This window comes from Halichoeres trimaculatus, unplaced genomic scaffold (genome assembly GCF_033239565.1).
Source record: "Halichoeres trimaculatus isolate MK-OKI-2021-1 unplaced genomic scaffold, fHalTri1.1 fHalTri1_scaffold_12, whole genome shotgun sequence".
Classification (NCBI taxonomy): Eukaryota; Metazoa; Chordata; class Actinopteri; order Labriformes; family Labridae; genus Halichoeres; species Halichoeres trimaculatus.
This window is the reverse complement of record NW_027437190.1, coordinates 8,018,969-8,044,801: the sequence shown is the minus strand read 5'-3', so window position 1 is coordinate 8,044,801 and position 25,833 is coordinate 8,018,969. Positions and strand designations below refer to the sequence as shown.

Genomic DNA, 25,833 nt, shown 5'->3' with positions numbered 1-25,833 from the left:
AGTCCTGGACTCTGTGGAGGTTTAGGCTGACTGAACTGGACAATGATGGACAAGCTGTCATCATCTATTTCTTATGGACCTTTTTGCACTTTCTACACACTTTCTTACTTTGGTTTTCTTGATTGCTGCTGTGACTTCAATGTCATTGTACATGTTACAATGACATTCTCTTCTCTTCTCTTCTCTTCTCTTCTCTTCTCTTCTCTTCTCTTCTCTTCTCTTCTCTTCTCTTCTCTTCTCTTCTCTTCTCTTCTCTTCTCTTCTCTTCTCTTCTCTTAACAAGAGAGAAACTTGTTTGGGCTCAACCCTTCTGGGTTTGGCTAAATGCTCTACGCTCCCCACTCCAATCAGTCAAGAGGAGTGAAGAGGCAGAGAGGAGATGAACAGTTTACTCCTACTTTAGTTTTGGCCCTCAGCAGATATTATTTGTGAGGAGACAGCACCTAATGTGGTTAATCATGAAGTATATGCTTCTCATTTTACTCCTGGCTGTGGAAAAAGAGGCTCTCTGCATCAACATCTGAGCCCGTGATAAAAGAAACCAGCTACCATGACGCTACAGCAGAGCAAAGTTTATGAAAAGTTTTTGGCACTGCAGCTATTCTCGGCTGCATCATCTCTGTGTTCATCTGTGTGTGTGTTTGTGTGTGTGTGTGTTTCCTTCGTCAACCACAGAATATCAACATAATCCCCTCTGACAGTCTGACAGGGTGAGAACAACAACCAAAAACAATCAGTGCGATACCAGCATGAACCTGCGTCATTCAATCTGTCCTCAGGCTCAACACACACACAGATATTCATATCATCCTTTTAGAGAGGATACACAACCTGCTGATGCACACACACACAAACTCAAGCACTTCAAGTGCATGAGCCAAATACAGCACTGTGAGTGTGTATGAGTGTGTGTGTGCTTGAGAGGAAGTAAGTACACCACACACTGTCAAAGTGTGATCACGGATCTCATTACACGTTTGGATGCTTTTCACATCGATCCACTCGGACAGTAAAAAGGCAAGAGAGGGAAGGGGGGGGCAGTAAAAGAGTGAGAGGAGGAAGAGAGGGGGAGTATACAAGGGGGAAGAGGAGGAGGATGAGAGGGGGAGTAAGTATTGAGATGCAGAGGAGAGGAGTGCAGGGCTTTCCTGATCCTGGATGACTCATTCAGTGTTTGTGGGACTCCCACCCCCACACACAGCTCTGCTCTCTGAACACTTCATTCACTCAGCCTGGTGAGGAAATACATGAATGCACACACACACACACACACACACACACACACACACACACACACACACACACACACACACACACACACACACACACACACACACAACTAACACACACAAACACACACACACACACACACACAACACACACACGGGGCTGAACAACATATGATCTGCTGTTTAAAGTCTGTGTGGAGCCCCTTTGGGCAGATGCTGCAGGATGGTGTCTTGGGTTATCTGAGTTGTGACCTTGAGGAAATGTTAGTTGATGTATGAAGTGTTGTCAGAGAAGTTGAAATTGGAGGAATTAATGGTTGTTTTGCAGCTTTTGTTTGATCGACTTCTCAGATCAAACTTCTTCAACTGTGTGTTGACTGAAAATATTCATGCAAATTAATTTCAGAGGGCTGGAATTCTATGACACAAATGTGAGGGGTTTAATGTGAAAAAGTACACAACTCAACCATTTATAGGCTTGTTATTACAATCACAATAATGTAACTGGTTGTGTAGGCGTAGCCGCTACCTTTAATTTAACTTTTATAGTAGATCAGGCGACAGACATTTTTTTTTATAAACGCACTTGACTTTACATTAAGTTAAAAACATTTCTATCCAGTAAATCTAACCATGGGTGTCAAAAGATTGTAATGCAATGTTATGTAATTGCTTTAAACAACAGCACCTTTAATCTGTAAATCCACAAACAAAAACACAACCTCCCCTGACATCACCCAGCCTCCCCTCCTCCCTCAGGTACCCACCTGCTCTGCCAGCCCTTGAACAGGTTGGTGTACTTCTTCAGAACCCCCTCCAGGTGTCGCTTGCCTCGGGCCGTGTCGTGGTGCGGGGGGACCGGTCGTGAGTCACTGTCCCCGGTCCCGGACCCCCCTCTGCGCGCCGGAGCAGCCAGGCCGACCTGCTGCTGCTGCTGCCTCCTGCAGGAGCTCCGACCGGGCTTCTCCTGCCGCACGGACCTGTTCATCCTCCAGCCGCTGAGAGTGGAGGAGGAGGAGGAGGAGGAGGAGAGGGAGAGAGGAGGCTCCTCAGCAGTAAACAAGAGGAGGAGGAGATGGAGAGGGAGGAGGTTTTAGCTGACAGATTCAGGTGTTTTTCAAAGTGCTGTACCGCTCAGAGAGAGGCTGCGCTCCTCCACCTGCTCCGGCTCTGACACACAGGAGGGATATTCCGACTGTTTTACTGCGGAGCTCTCTCTCTCCCTCCTTCTCGCTCCCTCTCCCTCTGACGTTACTGCGTTTTTTATTTTGGAAATCCCGGGTTGGTCACTCCCCCTCAGCCTGGGATACTCCCCCTTCAGCAGGACACAGACACACAACAATGCAGCAGCATCAAGAAATACTAGAGAGCATCAGACACTGTGGCTGTCTGCAACTCCATGAAGCATCAGCTGACATCAGTGAGGCTTGGCTGATGGCTTTGAAGCACATCATGCATCTGGAAAGTCTCATTGAAAGACTAAAATGTGGAATTAAAAACAAAAAACAAACACATGTTGATGCAGTCTTCAGTCACAGCAGAAACTGTCCGGCTTGTCAGCAGCTTGCTCCCTTTTTCTGCTTCGAGATAAATATTTGAATTTCATCACAGAGACAGGAGATACTGAGACACAAAGGCAAGGGACAGACTGACAGTAAAAGATGCACTTTTTTCATCCCAAACATGTCAACAGAGGTGGCAAAGCAGCAAGTTATTAAACATAGAGTTTTGGAAACATAAAAACGTACAAGGGAAAAGAAATGTATAGGGGCCTGGGAAGCAACTGCAATAACAAGTAGCTCCCACCCCAAAAGTTAAAGGCAGGTAGAATAAAATCAAATACAACCTTCAAACATCTCTTTTTTAAAATAAATAAATAAATAAATAAATAAATAAATAAATAAATAAATAAATAGATAAATAAATAAATAGATAGATAGATAAATTCATAGTTTCATCCTTTAGTTGGCTTAGTTTCTTATTTAGTGTCAGTACTGTGTGGTTTAGACTCTCATTGTGTGCCTCCTTTTCACTGATGCAAGAATGAATGTGGTTATGCAAGCATACACTTTTGAAGGGAGTAGTTGGATATGCTGTTTCTTGTGGTCAAAAAATGAATAAATAAATAAAAATAACAAAATAAATGAATAAATGAATGAAAAATGTATTAAACAAATCAAATTCTGAGCAGACTTGGATAGACTCTTTTTAACTGAATACTATCAAAAACCGGTCTTTTTTTCTCAGCCAAATTAAAAACTGAGAGTGGTACCTGGATCTCATCTGTCATCCTCATCTTTTTTTTTTTCATTGTAAACACACGATCCCTGAAGTGTGATTAATATCAACATTACTCTTCACAGTTAAGGTATGTAACAAAGAAGCCATCCATAATTCATGAACTCAGCCTCTTATGTAATCTTAACCAGTTACGTCAACCCGCTCGTGAAAAACTACAACTCCCTGAAGGCGTCTTTTTTGAGACGCGCTGTGACGTCATCAACAGAAGACGCTCGTTGCCCGGGATCATCTCGTCCCTGTGCTGCTGTAGTGTGTGTGAGTGTGTGCGTGTGTGTATGTGAGGATATTTATATGTGTGTGTGCAGGTGTCTCAGGTGTTTCTGCAGGTAACAGTCACACACACACACTCAGAGATGGCTGCTCCGCTCAAAGTGTGTATCGTCGGCTCCGGAAACTGGTGAGTGATGAAGAGGAGGAGGAGGAGGATGGTGGTGGTGATGATGCTGGTACATGATGAACTACTGAGACTTCTTTTTGTTCCACCTCTAAAAGCACGCGCTGTTCTCGTTCTTGATCTGTATGCGTGGACGTAATTTACGCTCTCGGTGTGTTTTACGGTTATTGTCGACTAACAGCTGCAGGTGAGGCTCAGGGACAGGAGAGGAAACACTCAGTGGTTAAAAGACAAAGTGTTCCACAGGATGCATGGAAAAAAATATATTATTCAAGCCTCTGAGCTTCAGTTCATGTTCACTCTGGTTTAAGGTGTTGTTTTTTACTCTAAAGATCACATAGATTTTATTCTTTATTTTTGTCTGGATCTCCATTAGCTCCCACAATGTAGCTTGACTTTCTGGGGTCCACGCAAAAATACAAGAAAATCTAGAAAAAAAAAATCTAATAACTCATCCATAAAATCAAATATGCAATGGAACCCAAGAGTATTAAATATAACAATCAAAATAAAATATAGTGTCATAATTACATTTAAATAAGTTGCATGATAAACCAAAGTAGGGGAGAGCAGGGTTGGCTGTGACACTTTTTACTCTAATATAAATTGCTCATCATCAGAACATCTTCCAATGGTCATTGCTACATCAAATTAAAGCTTAGGGCATAGTCTTAAAGTGTGTATCCCTCTCATTTTCCAACTCATTGTAAGAAAGGGGTTATTTACTCAAGTCAGCTATTTATAGAGCACTTTAAAAACAACCACAGCTGAATTACAGTTTTATACACAAAAAGACAGATGCATAAAGTAGATAAACCAATAGTTTAAGCACAAAAATAATTTCTTCATTTCTTTTAAAAAGCAATTTAAGAACAATACAACCATAGCTCAAAACAAAAAAACAAACAGTAAAATACTAAAATAGAATAAGACTATCAAGCAAGATCAAAAACCAAGGGATAAAAATGTTTTCTAAGATGAGTTTTAACAGTGAGGAGGCTTGTCTTGTGGAAGCAAAATCCATTCCTTAAATTCGGGGCAGCAACAGAAAAAACTATATCCCCTCTGAGCTTCTGTTATGACTTCAGTACCTCCAGGAGCAGCATATCAGCTGACCTGAGGCACTGAGCAGGAATGTGGGGGTGGAGGAGCTCAGAGGGGCAAGATGGGGCCAGACCATTTAAAGGAAAAAAAAAAAAAAATCTCAAAATGGACTTTAAAGTGCCCAGGCAGCCAGTGGAGGGAGGCCGGAATGGAAGTAATGTGCTTCATTTTACGCAGTTCTCTAAAGAGGCAAACGGCTGTGATTTCCACCATCTTGCAAGACTCAGGGCTAACAATCGTGTTACAACTAATTAGCTATGAACAATCCAAACCTAAGCTTCCCCTTTACACTTCTTTATGGCTAACAGTTGTTTTTTTTAATAAACCCATTGTGTAATAGCCAAGAAGAGAAATACTGAAAAGCTGAATATTTACAATTTGACATGAAAACACACAAAGTCCCCTCACCTCAAGTTCAGCTGTCTTACTCCAGAGGAGACTACAAGTGAGCTCTGATTCCCAGTTCCCTAATTTGAGTGACAGCGCCCTCTGGTGGCAAGATATAACAGGTGTAACAACCAACCCTGTTCTCCCCTAATGCAAACACATGAGACCAAAAATTAATAAACTTTTAGTTTGAGTTATTTTTTTTAACTGTAAATACACTTCATGTATGACAAACCCATCAGTGTTTGAGTGAGTTTTTAGAGTAAATTCTGTTTTTGATCTGTCTCATGATGGCATTAGTCCAGGCAGAATAACCTCTATAAAAACACGTCGTATCATATAACCCTGACAAAAAAGTAGAATATAGTTTGTCATGAAGGAAGATGAAGAATGGTGTCTTGTTCCTTTCAACATTTTGCATGAACAACAGAAGACGTGATTCTAATTGAACCACCACTGTTAGCCAAGACAGTGGTTGAACAATGCTTTAGACCTTAAAGTCAATGAAAAGACAGGATGGCATTATAGCATGATGGTGTAATGCAATATATAAGTGATTTACAAACAGAGTGTTACTCTGGACTCAATGTTTAAATAGAGACTACATGGTAAGGTGCACTAAAAGAGGGAAAATACTGAATCTTCAGATTAAATCTGTGCAGATTTTCAAACCTCAATATATTCCTGTCACTCACATGAAATCTGTCTGTAAACTGATCAAAATATTCTGCTCTAAAAATAGCACCAGATCTTCACAAGACTTCTTGAAATGATGAGGGACTCCTCCAGGGATCTCCCAAATCTGATCCTAGATCTGTAGATCTGCCTCTTGAGGAAGTGTTTCTGTCTCGTTGTGGATTAAGGTTTGATCTCTTTAAACAAGACAACAAAGACTGCGCTCTGCACCTGCTCTCTGTGTCTGCAGATTTATGTGGTCTTCTGGGGACTCTGATAGGTTTTCACAAGTTAAAACTGATTGAACAAGCAACTGACACTGTAGTCCTACTGTAGACATACGTCCTATGAAAGACCTAGAACAGTGAGCTGTCCATCACTCCCTGACAGATATTTTCACCACGCGGAGTTCTCACACTCAGAAAGCTGAAGATCAGAGACAGACTGGAAGTAGTCCAGGTTTACAGTGAGTGTTACTGCACTGCTCAGACAGGATGAGATTGTTCTCTAAGCCTGACTTAATGAGGACATGGTTTTAGTAGTAAAGTTTTTTTTCCAGAAGTGTGTTTTTACATCTTGCTCCACTTGCTTGACTTGTACGTTGCTTTTGACAAAGCATCCGCTAAATGAAATTGTTGAACTGTAAATGACTCTGACTCCTCTGTGGTTTCAGGGGCTCGGCCATCGCCCGGATTATTGGGAGGAACGCCACAGCACTGCAGCGTTTTGCCTCTACGGTTAAGATGTGGGTGTATGAAGAGAATATTAATGGCAGGAAGCTCACTGACATCATCAACACGGAGCACGAGAACGTTAAATACCTGCCCGGGTACAAACTACCTGAGAACGTGGTGAGAAGAGAGGAAAAAGAACAGCATCATGGCTGTTATATCTTTTTTTAATACTGGAGTTTTAGAAATATGAATTAAAATGAAAGTATATAATTACACTGGTGAGTCCCTGCATCCAAACCATCTTCATGCTCAGTGTACATTTGTCTTTTCTATCTGTTTTGTCCTCTGCAGGTTGCCGTCCCCCGACTGTGTGACGCCGCAGAAGGAGCAGACCTCCTTGTGTTTGTGGTTCCTCATCAGTTCATCAGGAAACTGTGTGACGAGATGTCAGGCTGCGTGTCGTCTAAAGCTCGAGGAATCACGCTCATCAAGGTACCGATGTGTTCACACCTTTTTCACACACAGCGTTACCTTACCACATCAGAACTTACAAATGTATCTATTAACATCTTAAGACTGAGAGTCTCCACACTGACACAAACACTCTTAAACACACAGCTTTGAAGACGCGCAGACGCCCCTAAAGATAAGATGTCTGTGTGGACAGATTAAAGCTCAGTGTCTCTGTGGTTCAGTCAGATTGGTTACAGAGGTTCAGCAGTGGCCTCCTTACAGCCTAAAATGAAGAATCTGTTCAGTAAATTTTGAAAAACACAGATTAGAGGTTTATCCAGTTAAGAACCAGGATTAGATTGTTGTTTTCTAGGAAATTTTTAAGCCTTGTGTAGAAGCAGACAGCAGAAAACAGTCCCCTGTTAAAAGCTAGTGAGGTGTAGGTGAGTTAATGTGGCATCGTCTACATTCTGTTTCCTGCTGCTGTTTAATTTAAACATCCTTATGCGTGTTGGAGTGATGTTCTGAGCTTACTGTCTTAATTTGATTTCTTTTGAAGTAGTAGTAGTTTTTATTTTTCCCTCTTCAGTCAGGGCCTGCTGCTTTCTCACACAAAAGGTGCTGCACAAATAACGCTGGATTGGATATTAACACACTGTAGACGTTACTCCTCACTCCTCCTTTTCCTCGTGCTTCCCAGCCTCTTTGCTTAACCCTTAAACACCTGAGCCTCAAAACGTATGCCTGGACTTATTTTGACTATAAAAAGGTTAAAAAATGTCTTGTAACTAAATGCTTTAGCCTTTTCTTTTAAATAACTGGAACTTTTAATATCTGGGAGTTATTTCCACTTTACTGCATGTTATATGAAAATTAAACAGGTTACACTGAAGAGAAACAGAATTTGATTTTAGAGGTTTAGTGAAGAAAAAAACACCACAATTGAAGATATCCAACAAATTTAACAGGATAAACTTAAAACGGTAACACTATCAAACATATGTTCAATATTATTTATGAGATATTTTCTCTTATTTTGTTAAAAAAATAAAAAATAAAAAATTCTGACTGCATTACCAGAACCATGCTTACACAGAACAAAGAAGACTTGGCACACTATTTTAAAAAAGCACAAAAAATATGTGCACCATGTTACGTGGTGCACAACGCACACACTTACACATACAAAGAACACAGCCGGGTACTCTGTTCTAAAAAGGTAACTTCATTGTATGACACACATATTGTACAAATTAGGCGTGGTACACTGGTCTTCATTCATCCTGGAGTTCAGCCCATCAGTTTTACCTTTTTCCTCATGAAATTGCTCCTTTAGATGCTCCTTTTGTCTCAAAAACATTCATTAACCTCAGTGGAGGTTTATAACCAGGCAGGATCTTCTTTTTGGTATTTTTGGACAAACTCAGCTTCGCTTCTCTGTGCTGACCTTTTGTCTGTCTGCTCCACACTCTGTGTATGCACAAGTGTTCTTCAATGTGCAGTGAAATTACTGTTATAACCACACATTAGATGAAAGAGCAAAATCTCAGCTTTCATAAACCGTTAGAATTTTTCCAATCATACAAGCTTTTTAGGAATAGAGGTCATTTAAAGTATGCTTGCACAAATTTGTCAGCACTGGCACATCTGGAGGTAAAGGGTTAACTTCACCTAGACCAGGTACGGCCTGGTTATGAGAGCCTGGGTGGAAGCTGTGAGGTGTAAAAGAAACTTACCTGAAACAATTCCTGCCTGGCTGTCCTGGAGTCATCTGGGAAATGTTGGAAGTGAATAAATACTCTGATTAGTGGACGACCCACTGTACCTCTGTGCCGCAGAGATCCTGCTCTGACTCCTGGAGCTCTGAATGAAAGAGTCAACATGAGAAAGGTGTTACTATACACTCCTGCAGGCTCTTCTCCTCACTGTGTCTGCGCTGTGTGTGTATGTGTGTGTGTGTTTCTCTCTGTCTCCCTCAGGGTATAGATGAGGGTCCTGAGGGTCTGAAGCTGATCTCTGACATCATCAGGGAGAAGATGGGGATCGATGTCAGCGTCCTGATGGGAGCAAACATCGCAAACGAGGTGGCTGCTGAGAAGTTCTGTGAAACAACCATCGGTAAGACAGATCTATGTCTTTGTTCATGTGTGCAACATCTCAGAGACAAGGGTGTTTTACACTGTGTTTCCACACACACTAAGAAGCATCAGAGCCCGAGCAACACGGCAACTCAGAGTGAGGGCCAAAGGTGATACCCATGTTTACGTGATATTCAAAAGAGTTATAAGTTTGCAAAACTTGAACATACTGCAAAATGCGTTTTCTAACTAATTATTCAAATGAATGAATACAGAAGAATGCCTTGAACAGAATCCACCTTTTATAACATCAGACTCCTGAAACATGAGGTCTGAAGTTTTACTTCCTGTGTGCAGGCAGCAGGATTCTGGAGAATGGGCTGCTCTTCAAAGAGCTGCTGCAGACTCCGAACTTCAGGATCACTGTGGTGGACGACGCAGACACAGTGGAGCTGTGTGGAGCCCTGAAGGTAAACACACACACACACACACACACACACACACACACACACACACACACACACACACACACACACACACACACACACAAACAGAAACAGAAACACACACACTCATCCATTAGCTCAGGAGACTAATGCCATCGTTGAGCTTGTGTAAGACCAGCAGGGTTTAGTTTGGTGGTATTTGCACAAAACTTCTAAAAACTTTCAGAAACTTTCAGGGTGAGCTGCACATGTGGAAAAAAAACAGCCCGAGTTTTCATCCTGGCTTTACCTCAACTTTTTTTTCTACCTCCCCCAAGAATAATGTCTGCATGAATTTGAGAGTACAGAGGGAAATATCCTGGAACACTCAGCACGAGTGAGCAGGCAGGAAGAATGAGGTTTATATCTGTCTTTATAGAGTTGATGTCTACTGATTCAGTCCCCATCACAGTGTAAACATCCCTCAGTGGCTTTATCAGACTGCATTTGGCATGTCTGATTAAACAGAAAGACAGACATACATGCACTGCAAAAAAATGCAATCTTATCAAGTGTTTTTGTCACATTTTAAGTAAAAATGGTTTTATTATACTTTATATGAGCGACATTCAACTGGTCAGTCCAGAAAAATGTTTTGTTTTAGGTTTTTTAAAGACAAAAAAATGGTCTGAATTGCTTGTAACAAGTAAAAAATAATCTGGAACAAGAAAATTTTGCTTGAAACTAGAATAATGTCTTAATATAAACTAACTTTTCTCTCATTCTGTTTTTCTGGATGGTCAGGTGAATGTGGCTCATATTAAGTCTAAAAAGTCATTTTATAATATAATAAGACAAAGACCCTATATTGTTTTTTTTTTTTTGCAGTGTGAACACAAAACTTGAAAAAACTTTCTGGGACAGAGCTGATAAACATTTTTTTTATATTTTTTCTGGGGGCATGCATGAAATGCTTTGGTTTTGTGATCCATGCACCATTTTTTCTGCTCAATTTTTTATTAAGAAAGAGTTTTTCCAGCTAAAAAACAGCCAGTTTACAATTTGGTCATTTTGAAGGAAGAAACACAGGAAATAATAAAAAATGGGACCATAATTTACTAAATTAAGCATCATGCTGCTTTGAAGTACATTGTTTTCTCAGAGACTACTTTAGTGGAGTCGCTCCCTGCTGGACTGTAGAAAGACTTTGCCTCAGTTTTTATAAGCTGTAATAATATTTTTAGGTATTTGCTTGTTTTCAAGTTTCCTGCCTCATGCTTAATATGAAATATCTAACACATGGACCCAGATCATGAGTCCTAACACCAGCCTGTCTGCTCTCCTGTAGCTGACTGTTTGTGACTGTCTGCTCTCTGTGTTTGGATCAGAACATCGTGGCAGTGGGAGCAGGCTTCTGTGATGGTCTGCAGAGTGGAGACAACACTAAAGCCGCTGTGATCCGTCTGGGGCTGATGGAGATGATCGCCTTCGCCAAACTCTTCTCCAAGAACGGATCTGTTTCCACAGCGACTTTCCTGGAGAGCTGCGGTGTGGCCGACCTCATCACAACGTGCTACGGCGGCAGAAACAGACGAGTGGCCGAGGCTTTCTCCAGAACGGGGAAGGTAGGTGCTGTTTTATCACTGTCACTATTAAAACGTGTGTAATCTTTGAAGCTTTTTATACCGTCTGTCTGTCTGTGCTGCTCAGAGCATCGAGCAGCTGGAGAAGGAGATGCTGAACGGTCAGAAGCTGCAGGGTCCGGCCACCTCAGCCGAGGTTTATCACATCCTCAAACAGAAAGGCCTGGTGGAAAAGTGAGTGCATTCTCTGATCTTTATTTAACCTGACTCACCTGGGGGTTTTCATACTGTGTGGGTCATTTTAGACTGAAAATATAAATTTGACTCTTTGGTAGATCATTTGTTGTTACAGTCCCTCTCTTATACCACTGAAAAGTCTGTTTATTTCTCTGGTAAATGGAGCCACATTTCTAAGGAACATGCATTTGTGGGTTGAGCAGCAGAGCTGAGTGTGTGGGTAGTAAAAATTTGCCAAACCTCTTCTGCCAATGCCAAACAGCTTATTCTGCTGTTGACTCTTTTTTGGTGGACTGGAGGATTGAGGTGGGCTTTCTAAGGCTGGAGAGCTTTGAGAAAAAGAGGAATGGCCTTGTTTCAAGAGCTTCACTGATGACATCCAGCTCTATATTTCTACTGAATCCATAACCACAGAAAAAAACTCCACTTTCAGTAAATCAACCCTGTCTCCTGCACTTCACATCCATAACCTTGGATTTTTTTTTTGACTTTTGCAACTTTTCTTTTCCACGCTGTGTCACTCTTCTTGTTCCACCTCAGAAACAACACCTGCCTCCATCCACTCCTCTCTTTCTCTGCCGCGGAAACACTCATCCATGTATTCATCACATCCCGTTTAGACTACTGCAGCAGCATCCTCTATGGCACATCTGCCAAAGTCCTCCATAAATTACAATACATTAAGAACTCTGCTGCAGGCCTCCTCACCTGTACCTTCCGCCATGGCCACATCCACACCGTCTTACAACATTACATACAGCTTAAAATCCTCCTCACTCACAAAGCCCTCCACCACCAGGCTCATCACACTCCTTACTGTTGCCTGCATCCCTCACACGCCAACCTCCTGATCCCACCTCACAGAACCAAAACCGAACCTGGGGGGACAGAGCCTTCTTCATGGGCGCCCCCTCCTTCTGGAAGTTACACCCTGCTCACACCAAAACTGCTCTTACCTGTCAACTTTCAATTCTCTGTTAAACTCCCCTCTCTAAGTTAGCTTAGCTAATTCATGGCTGAGCTGTTTTCTGTATTTTAGTCTGATTTGTGTGGTATTTTTCTGTTTCTTTTTAAGTATTGGTTTTAAATAATGCACAGGATCTTTGAGTCCTGAATAGCCCTCTATAATAATAATAATAATAATAATAATAATAATAATAATAATAATAATAATAATAATAATTGTTATTATTATTATTATTATTATTATTATTATTATTATTATTATTATTGTTATTATTATTATTATTATTATTATTATTATTATTATTAACCCTCCTCTCTGCAGGTTCCCTCTGTTCACGGCTGTCTATCAGATCTGTTTTGAGGGGAGGCCGGTCCAAGAAATGATCTCCTGCCTGCAGAGCCACCCAGAGCACATGTGACCTAAGGAAGAGGAGGGCTGAAGAGATGCATGCATCAGCAACTCTGGTTTTAATTGCACAGCTGATCAGTGCTGTCTGTAGGATATATCTGGGGTCAGTTGTTGTGTTCCCTGGTCTCAAATATTAACCTGAAGAGTGAAGTGTGTTTTTACCTGACTGAAACTATGATGATCTACAAAATGCAGAATCATCAATGTAAAACTAGATTATCTTTAAACTTGAGCTGTTTCTTCAGATTTGATCTGATTTTTAAAGAAAACCCTCAACCTGGGTTTTTAAAATTTGTAAGTTTTGTGACCAAATTTGTTAAATATGTTCTTTTTATCTGGAAACTCAGTGTTCACCTGCCATGACTCTGTCTGTGACCAAGGAAAATAAAGGGAAACAGGTTAAAATCACAGCCGTAAACCATCAGTTTATCAGACATGACGTCTCTGAGTTTGTTTCATTCTGATGGTTTTTATTTACGTCCTGCTCAGACACAACGGCAGTCTGTACAGTGATGTTCCCTGAAGATGAGGGTTTTTGAAGTTTCATTATAACCTCAGGAAAACATAAGTTGTTATGTTGAATCAGAATCTCCTGTACTGTCTACTTTATAGTATCAATTAGTGTTTGTTTGTCATCAAACCTACAGTAGGTTATACCTCTATTTGTTATAAATGCCTTTTGGAAAACCAGCATACATGTGAAATACATCAGGTATACTTCTGTGAACTGTCTTTTTAAACTGCCTCACTGTTGCCAAGTCAAACTGTCTGAATCTGTCCATCACTGTTGATTAAAACTCCACAGAGCTCCTTGTTTGTTTTGTTTTTTTTCCTTATCTCATAAAATGACAGAAGTCATTGTTAATAGGTATTAAAAAAGGAAACCCTGAACTTTTGGAGAGGTGGATAATAAACCTTTGGTTCCTGGGATGACACTTTTTACTTTCATATGTCATAAAGAAGCAATAGTTAAACTTTTAACCTAATTAGTAAACTGACAAAAACTCCCCATTGGAGCTTTAAAGAGGGGGTATTCTGTTTTCTCAAACAGTATAACATGCAGATAAAGTAACCATGCTGGATGTTCATACTAAACGTGCAGATTTTTAAACCTTTACAAACTCATATGTTGAGAAAATCCCTGAATCTGCTTATAAACTGATAAAAAAACTCCCACAAGAGCTTCATGAATCATGAGGTCTTGACAGAAAGATCTCCTAACTGGTTTATGACAAGTTGGAGAGGTGGGCCTCAAACACAGAGGTTTGCTTTTAACTTTGCCCCAGACAGGCCTGCAGAAAGCTGTCCATTCAGAGGTGAGGGGGTTTGTAGAGCCAGGAGCCTTAAAGAGACAGCAGCTTCAGACAGGCTGAAATAAGGGTTTTCTGAAACATCAGTGTGAGAGAAATAGGGATTTCCCTGAGTTGTAAATCACGTTAAGCTTCCACAGGGGTACAAGAGGGACTGTAAAAAGCTTTAAAAAGGCACAATACCCCCTCTTTAAAGTGATGGGGTGCATCCGTCATCCTGTAATAATGATAATATGATGAAAATAAAAGGGTCTTCGAGCCCCCTTGCGTATTGTTGTTCCACTACAGGTAGCTGAAGTTGTATTCTGGGCCAATTTAAATCGCTGCTTCCATGAAATCACCCACACACTTTCTTTTTTTTTTAAGAAAATAATTGCTAATTTTAGAGAAGTTGAGGCAGGCATTACATCTACTTTTTTTTCTTCCTTGTAATAAGCAACTTGTGTTTTACATTGAGGTAAAGCACATTCACTAAAAATTCAATTTTAAAATGTTGCCAAAACCAGCAAATGGGTCAAATTTGATACAAAAAAATCATATCACAAACATTTTGTTTGTGGATTTTTTTTTATTTAAAAAAAGGTTGATAAACATCTCAGTTTAAAAAATATTTATATTTTCCTGGCTATTTTTGATAGGTCAGGCTTTTCAGGGTTAATATGGCTTCATTCTGCCCAACAAATAATGACCAGTTGGTGATGAACAGCTTGTAAGAAACAAACAATAATGTGGAATATAATTTCCGAATTCATAAATTAAGGATAAATGACTGTTTCGGGATTTTATGAAAGTTGGAGGGACTCTGAAATACATATATGCTGGTGTAAGACGAGGCCGATTCACGCTTGAGTCCAGCAGGTGGCAGCAATGAGCCTAAACGCTGCTTGAAACTTGCCACCGAACTAACAGTAAAGAAGAAGAGGAAGGTAAACAGCTAAGCTAACAGCTCGGTAAGGGCAGACTCACCTGTTTACCTGCTGTCAGGTCTCAGTTTTATGAAACAGTCAGTGTTTTTCCACATATTTAGAGTCTGCTCTCCCGGGACGGTGACAGCACGGTTAGTGCTTGTAAACGCTAACACTCTGTGTGCTAACTACTGGAGCTAATATCAGCCATGTTTGTTTTCTGTCATTGAGTTAAAGTCACACCAAGTGAGAGACCGACACGAAGTCCTAATAACTAATCTCTGCGCTGATTCTGTCTGCTCATTCAGTGTGCTGTGGTTTTTTTTTAAGTGTTTGGTACTTGTCCAGGTATGCTCAGTTTGTGCTAACTGGCTAACATTAAACTACTCAGCCTACACATGCTCTCATTCATTGACCGTTCAGCTATGGGACATTGATGAGCTGTCATTAAATAAACTGAATAGATCATAGAGTTAAAACCTGCCTGACTGTCAGTAATCCCCCATCAGATTCACATTCAATCAATGAATCCGCAGTACTAAAGACAGGCTGTGACTTTAAATCTCTGTTGTTATATTTAATCCAGGTCTAATGTGATGGACTATCCCAGGATTTAAAGCTCATCTGATGACAACCATCCGCAGAAATGTCTGTGAACTGCCTCCTGAGATACACCATGAGGTAATAAACAGGATCATGGAAATGGTACTGAGTACATGAACTCACTGTCAGATGATCTAAGGTTATAATTCTGTGCTCTCTTTCAAATCCTCATTGAGTTCTTTGTATTGTCAGGGTTTGTGAACATGTTTGTGTTTCATATCTTACAAATATAATTTCATGTGTTTTAATTTCTTGATATAACTGACTGTTATGCTTGTTTCACCCCTGTTTTAAAATGTGTCTGTATGGCACCTTCCACTGCACTGCAAAAAAATGAAATCTTATCAAGTGTTTTTGTCTTTTATTTAAGTAAAAATCATCTCATTATACTCGATATAAGCCACTTTCAACTTATCAATCCAGAAAAATGTATTGTTTCAAGTTATCAGAGGACAAAAATGAGGTTTGAATCACTTGTAACCAGTAAAAAAATCTGCCAATGGAACAAGAAAAAATTGCTTGAAATTTTCCTTGAGACTAGAATAATGTCTTAACACAAGTAACTTTTCTCTTGTTCCATTGGCAGATTTTTTTTACTGGTTACGAGCAATTCAGACCTCATTTTTGTCCTTAAATAACTTTAAACAAGACATTTTTTCTACTGAAAATAAGACAAAAACACTTGATAAGATTTCAGTTTTTGCAGTGTGCAGATTATTTGGCACTCTTCAAGACACGAGTTCTTGGATGTAGACATGTTTGATAATTAATATATATATCAGAGGATCTCAAAACTTAGTTCAAATTAATGAAGGAAGCTAAACCAATTGTCTCACCAAGAGTCTCATCAAAGTAAAACTTAATTTAACATTCAAACCCTCAAGTTGCTTGATTGAAGACCAACACAAAACAGATTTGTTGAAAACACATTTTATCAATCTAATGGCTCAGAAATGAAAAAAGGAAAGGAAACCATACAAAACCAACCCCAACTCATCTTACAGTTACACATTCTGGGCCTAGTTTTTGTTTGCTTTAATATTACAAAATCTTTATATTTATTTATTTTATTTAAAACATTTTAACCATACTTCTCAAATCTTGGAGCATTTTTGGCCTAATTAACTGTGTGGGGTTTTCCCCTAAGCATTTATTTGCCAACTTTAAGATTATGAACTGAAAAAAATGCTTTATATTATATTCATATAAAATTGCATATATTTACTGTATTTTACTTATTATTATGCTTCAGGAAGTATTTTTTTACAAGTATCTTAATTGATAAATCAGAGTTTGTTTCTTGTTTTAAGACTAGGAAATACTTCTTAAAGCCTAGTTATTTCTAAATATTCAATTGTTATGTGACGATCTCATGTGGTGTAACGTTATCTTTCTGCATATACAGAAAGATCTCTGTTTTTTTTAACTAGAACCTAGATATTTTCTCATCAAATTTAGCATATTTACCTTGTCTTTAGGTTCCCATTTTTTACAGTGTAACTTTGTGAAAGGTGCATTAAAAATCAATCAATCAATTATTCAAATTTTACACAGCTTTTTTGTTAGTTGGGATGTGGTTATCAAATTTTAACTTTTGTATGGTGTGGTCAGGCACTGTGACATAATGATTCAAAGTGCAAGCTAGAGTCAAATAATACCATTTTTCCCCCTCATATCAGTGATATGTCTCTGTTCCTATTAATATACCAACACTCATTTATCTCTTTCACTGCAGGCTGGAGAGGAAACATGTAGCAGCACATTTAATCCCTCACAGATCTCTGTCAGGAGCAGAAGCTGTCAACGCTCTCAGACCGTTTTATTTCGCCGTCCATCCAGACTTCTTCGGTCAACATCCCAGAGAACGAGTACGTCTTTTGTCTTATATCAGATTGTAGCAGCTGACCAAATTAGAGCCAGATTGGGTCCCTACATTGTGAGAAAGCTGATTAAAGCAGATTAATGTCATTTTTAGGTTTAGAGAAGTTTTAGGAAATTGAAAACCTCTTTGTGTTTTCAGTCTAACGTTTCCTTGGTAATTCAGTAAAGATCCCCCAAAAGACCAGGTATTAAGCTAATCTGAATGTTTACAAGTTATTTAATGAGGTAGTTATTTATCAGTGGGACTGACACTGGATGAAAAGCACTGAGGGGATCATGGAGGGTTCACTTCATACTGTTTTAATGTCGTGTTTGTCAGGAGGTGAATGAGAACTCTTTAAAAAGGCTGAATGGTTACCTGGACAACTTGCAGAAGCCCGGCGCTCGCTCCCTCCAGCCCATGAAGCTCACGTTTTATGTGAGGGACACAAAGGATAGCGGTGAGGAGCAGCCGGACCTCCTCTCCACAGGTTCAGTCTGTTTAGATAATGACAATGAAATATTAGGGATCTCTGTGACTGTAAATGTAAACCTCCTTTCTGGTTCTCAGGGTTTCGCTCTGTGAGTTTCACCCTGCAAACCAACGACGTGTTGAGCACAGTGATGAATGTGTTGAAGTCCTGCAGTCTGCCCGTGGAGCACATGAAGGGTCTGAAGGGAAGCACAGAGACGTCTAAAGGTGCACCTGGGGCAGGTGTGCCTTTCTACAGACCCATCAGATGGGACAAGAGCTACTACAGCTTCACCGGCTTCAGGGACCCGGAGCAGGAGCTGGAGCAGGCCCGCAGGGTGGAGCCCACTCTCAGGTCAGAGACATGGTTTGTGATGTTTCACTCAGCTCAGACGTGGAGCTAAGTGTCTGACTGCAGAACTATTTTTATAACACTCACCTCAGAGATCACGGAGAGGAAGCTTTTTGTTTGAGGAAGAGGATTTTTACCCACAAATAGCTGCTACATCACCGTTTACTCACAGCTGAGACAAACTAGAGCAAAAAAAACTGAGAGCTCCAGTAGGTTAACATCTCATGAGTCCTGTGAGGTAAAATTTATGTTTTTTCATTGTGATCTGGTGTCTTTATAGAGAGTGATGTTACAGCTGCTTCTTGTTCTTCAAACTGAATAGTCAGAGTGATTTCTGTAAAGTTCTTCTACTGATGTCATTTCATTCTTGTTTTTCTAGTTTTATTTGATACTTTTTGTAGATTTGTTTTACAGAAAGTTTATGTTTGTTTTTCCAGTTTGTGGCTGAGAAAAAATGAGCCAGAGGCAACAAAGAAGTACAGCGCTAGTCTTCCTCGCAGAGAGGAGCTGAGCAGGCTGAAGGAGGAGCTGTGCCACAGATTTCACCTGTCTGACATCAGGTAGACTCCACTGCAATGTTTCCCTCCACACAGACAACAAACCGCAACATCTACATGTTGGTTTCTAAATGGTCAGACATGAGGTAAAAAAAAACCCTAGTGGACAGTTTAACAGTTTCATAACCAACCTCTGTCCATTCCTACCTGACAACACACTGAAACCTCCATTTATACATGCAAACTAATGACAATATTTAACATCTGGCACATAAATCTGGTTTGTGGAAACTGGTGTTTTTATCTCTGTTGTGTAAATCAGAGCTTTGCTCTTCATGATGCTGATTTTAAGCATGATGATGATGATGTTGATGATGATGATGATGATGAAAGTGTGGTTGTGTATTGCAGGTGGCAGCGCAGCTGGGGAGTAGCCCACAGGTGCAGCCAGCTGCAGAGTCTAAGCAGACTGGCTCTACAGAACCCTGAGGCCCTGATCAACCTACAAGGTAACAACAAAGTCCCGAGGACGGACACTCAGTCATCTGTCAATGCCTGTACAGATTTTTTCAGATCACAGCTTCTTTACTTTACCTCAATCTGTTTGACTGGCCAAGGTGTGTTAACGAAGCTACTGAGAGGAGTTTTTCTTGGGGTAAATTTACCCAAACTGTCTGAGCTGCCAAGAGAAACCACCACCATTAGATAAATGATTTCTGTATACAACATAGTCCCCTTAAACCCACATGACTGCCTGCACTGGACAGGTGTCAGACAGAGTGCGTTAAAGCACGCTGGAAAGAAACAGCGAGTTAAACTTTGAGACTAAAAAACTAGATTTTTTTGATCAGAAACACCACAAAAAGACATTAATAAGACAAGATCAGCTGATAGAAGTGATCATTTGTTCACAGGGGGCGCCTAAATCAACGCAAACTGTAGATTTGCAAATTTAGTTTTGACTGGTGGTAGATTAAAAACAGATAACATAGATTGATCCTTCTCTTTTTATATAAAATCTGGGGAGTAATCTAGTAACTAGTGTGTTTGCGGGGGACTAGTATAAAGTGTAAACGAAAGCATTATGATCCGGATGTGGTTTATCACATCCTACATCTTTGCTTCCTACAGTGAATGTACATCATGTATTTTACATTTAAATTTTTAAGGGATGTAGCCATGATGTTTCTGTCATTAGAAAAATGTGTTTAAAATTAAATTTTTTACATGTTTATTTTGCACTTTGTATCAGTTTCTATAGTAAGCCTGGACATTAGTCCATTCTTTTTGGTTGAAGTTTGGAGTAAAAGGGTTGAACTGATCTATTGCAAAAGTTTTATGCAAAAAAAGACAAAACAGCATAAACAAATGTAAAGATATGCTCTGGCAGACTTGGTATTAGCTGTGTGAAACATTTACCGTTTGTCTTCCTCAGGGCACACGGTGATGTTCACTGACCAATCAGGGATGAACGCATCAGGACATGTCATGTTGGGAACAATGGACGTCCATCACCAGTGGACCAAGGTAAAGCAGATCACCCTCTGCCTCATGTTTCCTGAGCTGCTCCTACACCTCTGATTCCTCCTCCTCCTCTTCCTCTGCAGCTCTTCCAGCAGCTGCCCAGCTATCGCAGCCTGCAGCAGCAGACAGACTGGCTGAAGGAGCGGATCAGCCTCCTGCTGGGAGGGACTCAGGTGATTCACAAGGAGGCGCTGGGACCAGTTCAGCCCATCGCAGAGCACTACAGCACCTTGAGCCTCTTCCACAAGAACCTGCTGTCAGGACGCCTCCACCTGCACCCCCGCAGCCTGCAGGGCCTCACCATGCAGCTGGAGAAGTACGCAGTCTGAGCACCACACACTCCAGACTCTAACTCATGACTCACTGCTGCATTAAACCAGACATCTTTTATTTATCCACCGTTCACAGTGACCGCTCTAACCCCAGTCTGCACGAGATGGGACACTTCCTCATCCCCACAGGCTGCGACCCCCCCAAGCTGCAGCTCTTCCTCCAGAGCCACGCCCCCGAGGCTAGACAGCGCACACAACGCAGGAAACAGTGAGTCACACTCATCCCTTCATTTTAACAGAGGTATCAGTCGATGGGAACAGTCTTCATAACGCCTGAGAGCCAGATCACTGTTTTAGATCAGAGCAGCAGAGTGGGCTCAAACTTCACAGGAAGTCTTCCTCAGATCCAAAAACAAACTGTGGGAAGCAGTTTATCCAGATGACACCTCTAGGATACAGTTAAACACAGTGTTTAAAAACCTCAGAGAAACAGAAATCTTTCAGCAGAAGGTAGAATTTAAAGAATGTTTTGTACCTCCCATACAAGATACACAAGAAATGAGAGTTAAATGAGACTCTGAGGACTTTATAAGTTATATTGGCATTGTCTCACTTTGTATATTTGCCCGTTTATAGTCTGCAATTTAAAATGAGATACCGGATCAAAAATTGGTTATATTTAAATGCCATTTCTCTGTATCCATGGTCTTCAACAAAGAAAGTAGAGCTAAAATGAAGATCTGCTCTCCAAAACAAATGCACGTCTTGGAAGGAGTCACATCCTCACAACAGTGGGTGCAAGTGTTCATGGGAAACAGAGTCTTTACCCATGAAAGCACTACAGATGCTAAACCTTAACACAGGGATCCGTAAGAGCAGGAAGAGGTTCAAAAGCATTAAACCTCAAAAGCATGTTTTAAGGAGAGAGAGGAGGCAGGTCAGACCTAAGAACTAGTACATCCACATTTCGGCGGCTTGACTGTGGAGCCATCTCTGTGTTCCAAGCATAGACTTAAGATAGAGTGGACAGCGCGGCTTCACTATTTACCATTGTATGGTTTTGAAGCCAAAATACCCCAGTCAGCACAGTAGAGACTATGAGGGAATCTGAGTGGAGTCGAGTGACAAAAATATTATATATTTTGTTTCTTTTTGAGAGTCTTATCACTTCTTGTCTCTACCTCCCAACATATTTTACAATCCCCGAAAAAAATACACAAGCACGGCAGCTGTCAATCATCATTAAACCTGATGTAAAGCCTCGTTTTTAACCTCATATAACTAATGAAAACGAAACTGTTCAGAAAAAAAGAGGACTTAAATACAAGGCAGCCAAATGATGTCTTCAAATCACCACAACAATCAGGCATGAGAAACTTTTCTACAAGGTATATTAATTTTTTAAAGTTTGACCACAGCCCATCTGGAATGACTGGAGAGATGGATTTTTTGACTTATACTGCAGCCAGCCACCAGGGGGAGCAGTTTTTGTGGGGACCTCACTTCAAACCGAGCAAGATGACGTCCATTTTTTTTACAGTTTATGGTTCCAAAGCGGACCACTGGACCGCTGACAGGCCCGTGTCTGAGATATGATGAGCTTTAGGGTTTTGTATCAGCTGAGTTCAGTTGGACTGTACAGATGCGAAGTAGAGTGGAATTGCTTTGCAACAAATGTTAAGGACCTTGAATTCACACTTCTGATTGACTGATGTTTGAGTTCAGGGAAAGCAAGAAAATTTCAAAGTTCAAAAGTGGTGCAGACGCTCCAAACACTGCAGTTCCTGGAGGGTCCACTAGAGACTGCCTTCAGTAATGAGTCAGTCCCCATAGAGCTCTGTGTTCAAATGTTCAACCAGGGGCTCAGATGGTCTAGTGACGTAGGTCCCACCCCAAGGGGTCACCCTAGAGCAGGTGGCCCAGGTTTGAATCCAGTCTGTGGCGTCTTTTCCATACATCATTCTCCACTCTGGCCCTGTTTCCTGCTCTATCCACTGTGCTCTCCTATCTAATTAAAGGCAGGAAAAGCCCCCAAAATAACTAAGAATAATATAAATAAATACATTTTAAAAAGAAAATGTTCAACTTCACAGCAGAAATAAATGTTAAAATCCTGGTACAAAAACACTTTGGGTTTCTCTAGTTCATTTCTTGAATTAATTTTAGCTCAGCTCACCTTTTCACTGCAGACTCAGGGTTAAAGTCGTGGTGAATTAAGGGTCTGACCTCTCTGAACCACTGGTGCCACTCCTCATCTCAGGCTGGTTTACTCCAGGTCAGTGACTCCTTTCCTGTTGTTTCTGGTCTCTCTGTCTCCAGACTGCAGGCTGAGGAGGAGTCTGTGCTGAAGCAGTGCCTCAACACTCTGTCCCTGAGGAGTCTGTCCAAGGAGCCCAGCGTCTCCTCCTCTCAGATGATCCAGTGCTGTCAGAGGCTGCTGGAGCAGCCGTCGCCCCTCCTGCAGGGCCTCCACCTCTGTGTGTCCCATTTCTTCTCCGTCATGCAGGACGGGGACCTGTGTGTCCCCTGGGACTGGAAGAGCTGAGGAGGACTCAGAGACATCCTGCAGGTTGTCTGTTAGAGTTTTTAGATGTTTCAAGGGATCATTTTTGGACAGCAGGTGATCGTAGACGATGACAGATCTGTTGGTTCTGAAGGGAAGCCTCTGGAGGAAAGAATCACGTGTTGAAGGTTTGTTAAAGCTTTACTCTCCTGGAGCAGACAGACAGGACAGACAGAGGAGGACTCAGGAGTTCCTTACCAGGGGGTGAGGCCCTATCAAGGCGCAAGAAAGGGAATAATTGTTTTATTGTGTTAAACTGAAATTTGAAAATGCCTGAGAAGCAGGAGAATCTGAGCCCAAAGCTTTGAGCACTTCCTGGTGTCACTGTGATAAATGTAGACGTGCTGGAGGTGTTGAAGGCAAACAAGGAGAGATGGTGGACGTGCAATAAGGAGCTGAGGTCTCGATGTGCATGGATTTGCAGAGTCAGTGTTTTATGTTTGGGTGAATTTTTGAAAGAAAGAGTAAAGAGAGGGTGTGTCATAGACAATCTTTGATCTAAATCAGCAGTTGTCACTAACTGCAACTCTTCAATGACAGCACTTTGTTGCAAATCAGAGCTGAAATTAGCTAAGGTACAAGATTTGACCACGTTGGCAGATTAATGTCAGGCCCTTAGAGCGTAGTCTTCACAAACAGGATGTACTGGCTATGTCTGTGTTTCATCTTCCTCTCTTATTTTTGTTGAAGAATAATCGTGGAGGAAGAAGTTAATGTTTTGCTGTTTCATGATATCAGTGGAAAAAAAAGCTCAATATTTCACCAAACTAAGATCAAGGAAATGTGTCACATATAAGCTTCAGCCTCCGCAGCCAGTGGATCCAGAGTTTCTTGCCTCTTGTTTTGGATCAACTTCAGTTTTCTGAGAGCTCGGCCTGTTTGTTGAGAAACTAGAAAAGACCAGGAACAGAAGCTGGACCATCAACCTTAACCAGATTCACTATTTAAGGAAGAGCCAAAGCTCATATTTTACAGTCCTGCAGATATATGAACACAGAAATTTGTTAAATAACTGTGCAAAGTTAAAGGTTTTTAACCCAGAATATCTTACTTTACCTCATTCTTAATTTTTTTTTTTTGCCTGTTTTTTTGCCTTCAAATGGCACTGATGCTTCTTTGTGTGTTTTGGAATTTGATTATGGACATTTTTTGTTATTTAACTGCAAAATCTGAACAGCTTTAAGAAGCCTTATAACCTCTGTATGGAGGTTTTATCACATTACAACCAGGGACTGGTAAAAACATCAGAAAATACACTTTTAAGATGAGAAAATAGTCACACAAACTGTTCCTTTTTTTTCTTTCTTGAACAATTAATGGAGTATTTGAAATCCAGACCCATCCCTGCTGCTGTTCCCTGCATTAAAAAAACAGAGAGCAGAAACATTACTAAAGAGAGCATATATTTATGTTGACTTTAGTGTTCAGGTGTTTTCTTAAATGATCTGAAAAACGTGGCAGAGCCGACGGCTTTGCTTCTGTTTGGGTTTTTGTCCAGTTTCTCAACAAAGGGGCCGAGCGGAGCAGGACGTGTCGCTGATACACTAACTGTTGGTACCTCAGTACAACCATGCCTAAAAACACAAAATATCCCTCTTAAGGTGTACTATCTCTGTATAACAAAATATATTTTTACCATGTCAGTGAAACGTCCCACCACAGCACGATTTTAGATTTTGTTTTAGTGAAGAAACCAAAGTGACAAAGAGGAAACTTCACACAGTGCACAACTCGTCTCTGAAGAGTGACGGATGAAAATGCACAACAAGTGACAGGATGTTGAGATTATGTATAAGAAGTGCTGAAGAAAGTGTTGAAGCCAATCCTGTCTCGTTTGTAAACAGCTGACCAATCACAGCATGAAGTGGGCGGGACTTCAGTTAATAACAGAAGGTTGCGGGTGTCCAATTTCAGCCTCGAGTTTAGAGTTTCAGACTATGAATGATCCAACAAGCACTTTGTAAGAGCACAGTGATGCCCTTAATGTATCCATATTTAATACTGTAGTGGTATGAACTATCATCATGTGAATACATGTGGTGTTAGCGAACCATGTGGAGACAATCCTGGACCATTTACAGGGACTGTGCTGTGTTACATGTTTGATCCAGCTCCAGAGACCAGGAGAGTGGACCCATACGTTTGGGGCGTGACATACCCTGGTGTAGCGTCCAGAGTGTATTTATTACAGTGTTACTGTTACACACATGAGGAGATGGAGAAATGTTGGTCCATATTTCAACTTTTGTTCAAACTGAAAAGTTTTTTCTTGAATAAAAAACATCAAACATCAGTCTAAGTCTCAGCTGTTTTTTGTGACAGAAGAGTGAAGCCTCTGAAGAAATGTGTTCAGTAACTTCGAATTATACTGTTTTACCTTACAGTTTTAACTAACCTGACCAAGTAGCTTAGATTTAGTTAGTTTTTCCAACCCTGCTCTGAAGATTACCTTATTAAATCTGATTTTGTCACACTTAATTAGCCATTAAAAGAAAAAAAAGATGTGCCCAATGATTGTTTTTGTTATGAAACAGTGGATCTTAGGTCTTCCAAACAGCTT

The 25,833-nt window shown here is 40.7% G+C and overlaps 3 protein-coding genes across 5 annotated transcripts in view; 2 read left to right on the top strand and 1 right to left on the bottom strand.

Annotated features, from left to right (window-relative positions):
• LOC141800766 (oxysterol-binding protein-related protein 10-like) overlaps positions 1-2,460 on the bottom strand; it is a 55,231-nt gene extending 52,771 nt beyond the window's left edge. Inside the window, exon 1 of the mRNA XM_074683543.1 lies at positions 1,997-2,460. Coding sequence (XP_074539644.1) covers positions 1,997-2,217 — 221 coding nt within the window. The 5' untranslated portion in view covers positions 2,218-2,460. The remainder of the gene's footprint in view (positions 1-1,996) is intronic.
• A 1,267-nt stretch (positions 2,461-3,727) lies between these two features.
• LOC141800155 (glycerol-3-phosphate dehydrogenase 1-like protein) lies at positions 3,728-13,716 on the top strand. Its single transcript, XM_074682558.1, has 8 exons — positions 3,728-3,927; positions 6,764-6,941; positions 7,116-7,256; positions 9,197-9,335; positions 9,653-9,765; positions 11,109-11,345; positions 11,431-11,537; positions 12,829-13,716. Exons 1-8 carry the CDS (start codon positions 3,884-3,886, stop codon positions 12,923-12,925), a joined length of 1,056 nt encoding a protein of 351 aa, XP_074538659.1. The 5' UTR covers positions 3,728-3,883; the 3' UTR covers positions 12,926-13,716.
• Positions 13,717-15,084: 1,368 nt separating this feature from the next.
• tcaim (T cell activation inhibitor, mitochondrial) lies at positions 15,085-25,556 on the top strand. 3 transcript variants are annotated; one of them, XM_074684424.1, is made up of 11 exons: positions 15,085-15,175; positions 15,717-15,811; positions 17,469-17,601; positions 17,934-18,054; positions 18,165-18,420; positions 18,855-18,977; positions 19,326-19,423; positions 20,350-20,441; positions 20,522-20,754; positions 20,847-20,978; positions 23,030-25,556. In XM_074684424.1, exons 2-11 carry the CDS (start codon positions 15,777-15,779, stop codon positions 23,253-23,255), a joined length of 1,449 nt encoding a protein of 482 aa, XP_074540525.1. In that variant the 5' UTR covers positions 15,085-15,175; positions 15,717-15,776; the 3' UTR covers positions 23,256-25,556. The 3 variants fall into 3 exon arrangements, with proteins under 3 accessions (XP_074540525.1, XP_074540523.1, XP_074540524.1); XM_074684422.1 differs by having other exon boundaries at positions 17,934-18,084; XM_074684423.1 differs by having other exon boundaries at positions 15,085-15,282; positions 17,934-18,084.
• Positions 25,557-25,833: the final 277 nt, after the last annotated feature.

Excerpts from the sequence above, each read along its gene's own strand:
- LOC141800155 (XM_074682558.1), top strand. The coding sequence starts at position 3,884 with ATGGCTGCTCCGCTCAAAGTGTGTATCGTCGGCTCCGGAAACTG. Across the intron at positions 3,928-6,763 it reads ATCGTCGGCTCCGGAAACTG|GGGCTCGGCCATCGCCCGGA; the intron begins GTGAGTGATGAA and ends CTGTGGTTTCAG. Across the intron at positions 7,257-9,196 it reads GAGGAATCACGCTCATCAAG|GGTATAGATGAGGGTCCTGA; the intron begins GTACCGATGTGT and ends TGTCTCCCTCAG.
- tcaim (XM_074684422.1), top strand. The coding sequence starts at position 15,777 with ATGTCTGTGAACTGCCTCCTGAGATACACCATGAG. Across the intron at positions 17,602-17,933 it reads GTCAACATCCCAGAGAACGA|GAGGTGAATGAGAACTCTTT; the intron begins GTACGTCTTTTG and ends CGTGTTTGTCAG. Across the intron at positions 20,442-20,521 it reads TCCATCACCAGTGGACCAAG|CTCTTCCAGCAGCTGCCCAG; the intron begins GTAAAGCAGATC and ends CTTCCTCTGCAG.